The sequence below is a fragment of the Enhydra lutris genome, unplaced genomic scaffold, assembly GCF_002288905.1.
Source record: "Enhydra lutris kenyoni isolate GAN:26980312 unplaced genomic scaffold, ASM228890v2 scaffoldscaffold4, whole genome shotgun sequence".
In the NCBI taxonomy this organism is placed as follows: Eukaryota; Metazoa; Chordata; class Mammalia; order Carnivora; family Mustelidae; genus Enhydra; species Enhydra lutris.
In genome coordinates, this window is record NW_019154088.1 from 395,102 (window position 1) to 401,812 (window position 6,711).

Sequence of the window (6,711 nt, forward strand, 5' to 3'; positions counted from 1 at the left end):
GTCTCATGCCACTCTACCTACCCTTTCTTGCCCCTCCTTCCCTCAGCTAGACCAATAGCAGAAACTTTCAGGAAACAAATACAGTTTCACTTCATGCTCCTGTGACAAGCTGGATTCTTTCTCTGTAGGACCCACTTGCCAAAGGAACTGGTAAAGAGGAATTCCATGACTGAGGATGGGTGGGAAAAGAAATGAGCGTTGTTTTTAAATGGCTGCCATGTGCCAGGTACCGTGTGAGGTGGTAGGAGACCTGGCAATAGTAAGGAATGTGTTGGGTGAGGTTATTGAGACCACAATATGGGTTACAGACCCTTCCAGTGAGATTATAGACACGGGAAAAAGGGAGAGAGCTAACTACTTAGTTTGGGGCACTTTAAACACATTCCCTTATATAATAAATCTCACCTTTCCTTTTATCACATGGGGGAAACTGAGGTTAAAAGATGCAGAGTAAATTGTTTATGAGTGGGTAGGCAGAGATTTGAAGCTGGGTCTGCAGATTCCATAGCTGATTACCTTTTCATGCCATCATCCTTCCATTGAAGGAGCCCGAGCTTGTATGTTGGAGTCAACCCTGAACTAACTGCCATAAGGAAAAGAGAACGATCTCATTAATATTCTGCTTATTTTCATCTTTTACTTTTTTAAAATTTCTATTACAGAAGAGATTATCCTAGATGGAGACCTTCTCTCTGCTGCTACTCAGCCTAGGTTTGATTTTCACAGGAGCTTCAGAAAACATAATGGAGATAATTAAAGAGGAATCTTCAGGGGGAGAGATGAAGTATGACTTGGCAAACAGTGACCAAGAAAAACAGGCTCTTGAGGTATTAATGAACTTGACTCTGTTCTATAAAAATACCAGCCTCAGTTTGTCCAGGGGTATCTTGTCTTCCTCATTATTGACCTTCAGAAGATTACATTATACCTTCGCCAAAGGAGACAGTCCAGGTAATGACAAAGAGTACTGCAATGACTTGGTGGCCTGGAGAAAAGTTTCAGAAGCGAATGAGTCATGCAAGTTAAGCTACAACTTCATCCATGGTTCCACGGAAGTGATTCGTGGAGCCCTCAAAGCCTCCAGCTGCAAGTATGGGCAGAATCTTGGCATAAGCTGCTCTAGGAGCCCAGACCTGGACACCACTATGTGCCGACTCACTATGGGCAAACAATTCCCCAGATGCCAATACCATAGTGATACCTCATTAAAGAAAATATTGGCAGTGCTGACAGGTCATTCTCTGATGAGCTGGTTAGTTAGTGGCTCAAAGCTATAAATCCTATGGGGCTTTGAGACCAGAGTCTATCCAAAGAAGGACATACTTATTTTCTTTGTGTTTATTTACTTCTATTATCTGTATCTACCCTTTCAGCTCTGTAGTAAACTCTTGATTATCTATACTAACTGGAAAATGAAAAAATCCCAAATTGTGGAGAATTTGATTAAAATTTATAACTGATCCTGGAGTACAGATATTCTTTTTCTTTTATCTCTTACAGTTTCTCTGAACTAAACTGAATTCCACCCTAGCATAGCTATAAAGCCAAGAAGTAGAGTCCACCCAACTCGACAAAACTGAGGAGAAAAGGCCCCAAACCAATATTGGTAATTGAAAGTTAATGGTACTGCCACTGAGACTATTCAGAGAAATAGTGAATGAGCATCAGGGATATTATTATCGCTGTTTCTTTTCAAATAAATGTGTACATTGATACACACAAACTTGAGCACCCGGCCATGTCACCAGGTGTCTTCCGATCCTCCAGAAGATGCCAGAAGAAAAAGATGCTTTTTTGCGTAGCTGTTGCCCTCAGTCAACAGGTCTAGCCCTGTGCAATCTCCTTTCCTCCATTATCTGTATCCCAGGTTGCTACAGATGGAGTAATAAAGATCGTACTGCCATTTTTACTCAGCATAGTCTTAATTTCCTGAGGGATGGCAAGCCAAGGAGGAATAGAGCAGGTAGAAAGATGGCAAATGTGTCATCTGAGCCAAGTGCTGGGCAGGCTTAGTCTTCAATCTTGTTTATGATGCCATATTGGACTTTTTTCATTACCAATTATATATTTATAAGTTTTTATGGTTCAACACTCTACATAAAGTATGGGCAATGGTCTCATTCATTAATGTGTGCCTACATGTTCCAGCTCCCTCATCTTACATCCTCCCTCCACTCCAAGACAACTCTTTTTTATGTCCTGATTTCAAATAAAGGCTTGTAAATAAATGTTACATCATTGCAACACTTTTCTTACTGTGCATCACTCTTTAGACGTCAGTTTTTCCTAATGTTGTTCACATTTTGTGCAGAATCCTCATTGCATTAAAACTGCAGAACTCTGACAATCGACCAGGATGAGGCATTAAGGGCAGATACTTTTGTATCTTTTAGCTGGGTTTTCCTTGTCAGTGTGGTGGGTGCTTAAGTTAACAGTCACTATGGGCTTGGCCAAATAGGTGGGTAGTTGGCATTCCCTTTTCTCTTGGCAGCCAGAGGAGAAGGTGATAGAGGGAAATGCTTGGGGCATTTACCACTCCCTAACCAGACATGGAATGTAGGTTCTATGGTTAGCAGAGAAGTCCAATGGGTCTCCTTTTGGTTCAAACTTGGTTCAAATCTGAATAACTTCTTTCCTACAGTAGAGTCTTTTTTTTTTTAAATATTTAATTTATTTATTTGACAGAGAGAGATCACAAGTAGGCAGAGAGGGAGGCAGAGAGAGAGGAGGAAGCAGGCTCCCTGCTGAGCAGAGAGCCCGATGCGGGGCTCGATTCCAGGACCCTGGGATCATGACCTGAGCCGAAGGCAGAGGCTTTAACCTACTGAGCCACCCAGGCACCCCCTTACAGTAGAGTCTTACTATAGAGTCTAGCTCTAGGTGATGAACATGTCAGCCCCAGAGACAACAACGATTCAAACTTTGGCAGAGTTTTTGGGTAATAGGTAAGAAAAAGTAAATACAGCCTCATTCAGAATTTAGTACAGATTTCTTCCTTCACCAGGAGAGAAGAATAAAGACCCAGAGAAGATACCTCTTTCTAGACCAGGAACATCCTCTAAAGAGTCTTAATTAAGACCAAACCTCTCCACTTCTGTAAAGGAATCAGGAGCTCCCAGGATCTAGCTAATCATCATATTATGAAGTCTGAAAGATATCCAATATGGGGGTGCCATTGGGAGTCAAGGCTCCTGAGTACTAGCATTTCCTACCCTTGAAGACTCTCACCCCTTTGTCATAGTGGGTATCCTAAGATCATTCATGATGACAATAGGCAAGGGAGTTCAGATTTTAAAGCATTAAGTCTTTATAATGTCCCATCTCTCCTCCCAAACCATAGAGGGCTAGAGGGCTTTTTTTTTTTTCTTGTAGCTTTATATCTAAATTTCTCAGGCTGGCTTTCAAAGCTGTTAATGCCCCATTCTCATCTCACCTAGCCTAACCCAGCACTGCCTGGCTCTGTTGCTTTGAGGCTGTTGTCTTCACAGCCCATAGAACTTGTATCCTTGTCTTCGCTCTGCTGCTGGGCTGGTCCTGATAGACCAGCAGCAGAAGGTCCTTTCTTATTCTATCCCCTCACTCTGCTTAATCACACAAGCCCACCTGGCTAGGGAGGGCCCAACAAGTGTCTCTTACATTTGCTGGAAAGTTAACTGAGAGTGGATATGTGTCATCTCCCTGTAGTGGCAAAGAAACATTAGAGAGGATGAAATGAGGGAATAAAGGAGACAGATCTAATCACAAGACCCATGGAAGGGAGAATCAGATAGAGAGAGGACACTGGGAATGTAGTGATAGAGAGGTTTGAGAAAGGGATACTAAGGGGGTTACTTAGCATAGGAGAAGTGCCCTTCTGGCTTCTAACCATTCCCTCTGCTTTTCCAACATAAAGTGCACTAAATTCCCTTTAACGAACAATTCTAATGCAAAACAAGTCCCCGGCTCCAAGGGCCCAGGATGGTACTGAAGTAAGGAGAGCCTTCATGACATCACAGGTAAGTCCTCATATGCTTTACTGACTCATCGTGCTCCCCCACCCCCGAGTCATTCCACACGACTAGGATTCAGTTTCCTTATCTACACAATGCAGAGGCAGGATTAGATCTGGGTTCTTAGACTTGGGTATGCTTCTGAATCATTTCAGGTTGCCCACCCCCAACCATCCTCCTTGGTCTCAAGTGGAAGGGGTCCGGTGAGGCACAGAGCTTCCTAGTGAGACTTCTTTTCCCGGGCCACTTCGACATCCCAGTCTTGTGACACTGGACTGGTCTCCTCTGTGATTTTAGATCCCAACAGCTAGATCCCAAAATGAAATGTGTCTGACTCAATTGCAATCACTCAGATGATAATAGCATTCTAGGCATGGGCTGAACAGCAAAAGGGAAGGAAAGCATGTGCCTGAACACCTGTGTGAGGCAGAGTTGTCTTGCCAATTTGGACTGCTTAATTTGGGACTACTATATGAGAGAAAAATAAATATGTATATTTTTAAATGCACTGTATTTTGAGATTTTGTTCTGTTAGCCAAGCCCTACCCTAAAAATTTACTAGCTTTTGGAGCTATTATTAAATAGCTGTTTTTATTAAATCCCTGGGCCCCAGGGGTGCCTGGGTGGCTCAGTGGGTTAAGGCCCCTGCCTTCGGCTCAGGTCATGATCCCAGGGTCCTGGGATCAAGCCCCGTATCGGGCTCTCTGCTCAACGGGGAGTCTGCTTCCCCCCCTCTCTCCCTCTGCCTGCCTCTCTGCCTACTTGTGATCTCTGTCAAATACATAAATAAATAAAAATCTTTAAAAAAAAAAATCCCTGGGCCCCAGTCCAGGAGATTTGGGTTCGAAAGCTCAGAGATAGGACTAGAACGTGTGGGATTTTTACAAGTGTTAGGTTTGCTGATGTGGTTCGAAGTTTGGACACCACCAGATTAGATGAACTATGTTTCCAGGTACAAAACATTCTAATTCTAGTCCCAATGAGAGAAAAAAAGGTTGCTTAAGGTTGCGTAGGCATTCAGAGCTTTTGAGGACAGCACCAGGGCAAAACAAGTCAATTTAACTCAAAAGAGCATCTACCTCATATACAGTGTCCCAGAACTAGCAAGACAGTATTTTGCTGTCCTGAAGCTCCCTGGCCATGGGATGGATACACCTGGGAGCAAACACATCTGCACTGTAACGGCGACTCCTGTTTCCCAAAATGCAAGAGTTGCCCGCGTGTTAGAAGAAGGATCACACACATGAAACACATCCTTTTCACTCCAGCAAACAGAGAACTGGCAGGTTGTGGAGAAGATGGCTGTTTTAAAGCCCTACACCTTCCTGCTTATTAATATGTTAAAATTTTTCAAGATCACATATGAAAATTACCACAGGGATGATTCATAGGTAATAATAATAATTAATAACAACAATTGAGTGCTTCTAAAGGGTCAGGTGCTTTTGTATTCTCAGAAAAACCTCCACAAGGTAGGCTATTATCATCCCACTTCAGTGAAGAAGAAACTGACGCATGAAGACTTTAGGTAATGTACAAAGTCTCACACACACAGTAAGCGGCCCCCCGCCAGGAACAAACAAGGATGGTCTGATTCCATAGACCACGCTTTTTTAATCCTAGGAGAAAGCAAACTTGCCCGTAACTATACAGAAAGATAATGGTGAAATGCTCCTGAATAAAAACCCCACCTCATAGGAATGGTTTGAGAATTATCATTTCTATTTTCATTATGATTAGATCGGGGCACTGTGTTAAACACAACTGAAGAAAAGCATTTGCAATATATATATGGCTGTCAAAGGGGTGATGTCTTTCATATATAAAGAGAGCTATCTGTTTGATAAGATAAAGATGAATACACCTACAGAAAAATAAGCCAGGAACACAGACAGGAAATTAACAAAGGGAGAAATAAATAGTCATTAAACATTTGGAGATTTCCCCTCTTTCTACTAAAGGCAATATAAATAAAAACAATGTGATAATTTTTTACCTGCCCAATTAGCAGGAATAAGATTTAAAATAATAACATAGGTGGTATAGGTACAGGAAAGGGGACATTCTTGTGCACTCCTCCTGGGAGAACAAATTAGTACATTTGCTATCTGTCTGAAGAACAACTTGAACTAAGACCCATTCTAGTTTTCAGGTTCTCTGCACATTTGATTTCTTTACTTAACTGATGACACTCCCTCCTCCTCTCATATATCCTCTAGGTAAGAGACTCAACTCAAGTCAATTCTGGCCCTTATGACTTTGAGTTTGGGATCTCACTGGGAGCCTGAATAGGCCCTGGGGCCTGTCCTGTATCTGGTCAAAGAATAGGACCTCCCCTGGCAGAGCCCGAGGCATGAAAGCTCCTGGCTGTGCCGCTTGGTTTGCTCCCCTTGCTCTCCCAGGCTCAGGCTGTTCTAAGAATTCCATGTTCTCCTTTCCGGGAACATGAGCTGAGCTCTCAGACCCAACCCATTAAACACCCCTCCTGGCCACAGGTCGCAGGGCCCCTCAGAGAAAGAATCAGGGAGACTAGGACATGGGAACAAGGCTGGAAGGATGGACCCTTGAGAGATGCCCACAGGAAGAGTGACCACTCTTCCTGTTCCCCTTCTGACACCTTTTCCCTTCTATCCCTTCCTCATCCAAAGTCTGTGTTCTCTTCTCTTGCCCAGATTGTGCCCCCAACACACGTCTCCCTTTTGCACCCTATCGTGGTCTCTGC

General features: G+C 43.1%; 1 protein-coding gene across 1 annotated transcript; it reads left to right on the forward strand.

Annotated features, from left to right (window-relative positions):
• Positions 1-677: 677 nt before the first annotated feature.
• Positions 678-1,277, forward strand: LOC111158154 (ribonuclease A family member 11 (inactive)). The gene has a single exon (XM_022520046.1). The coding sequence runs from the start codon at positions 678-680 to the stop codon at positions 1,275-1,277; it is 600 nt and encodes a 199-aa protein (XP_022375754.1).
• Positions 1,278-6,711: the final 5,434 nt, after the last annotated feature.

Coding starts and splice junctions, on each gene's coding strand:
- LOC111158154 (XM_022520046.1), top strand. CDS start 678: ATGGAGACCTTCTCTCTGCTGCTACTCAGCCTAGGTTTGATTTTCACA.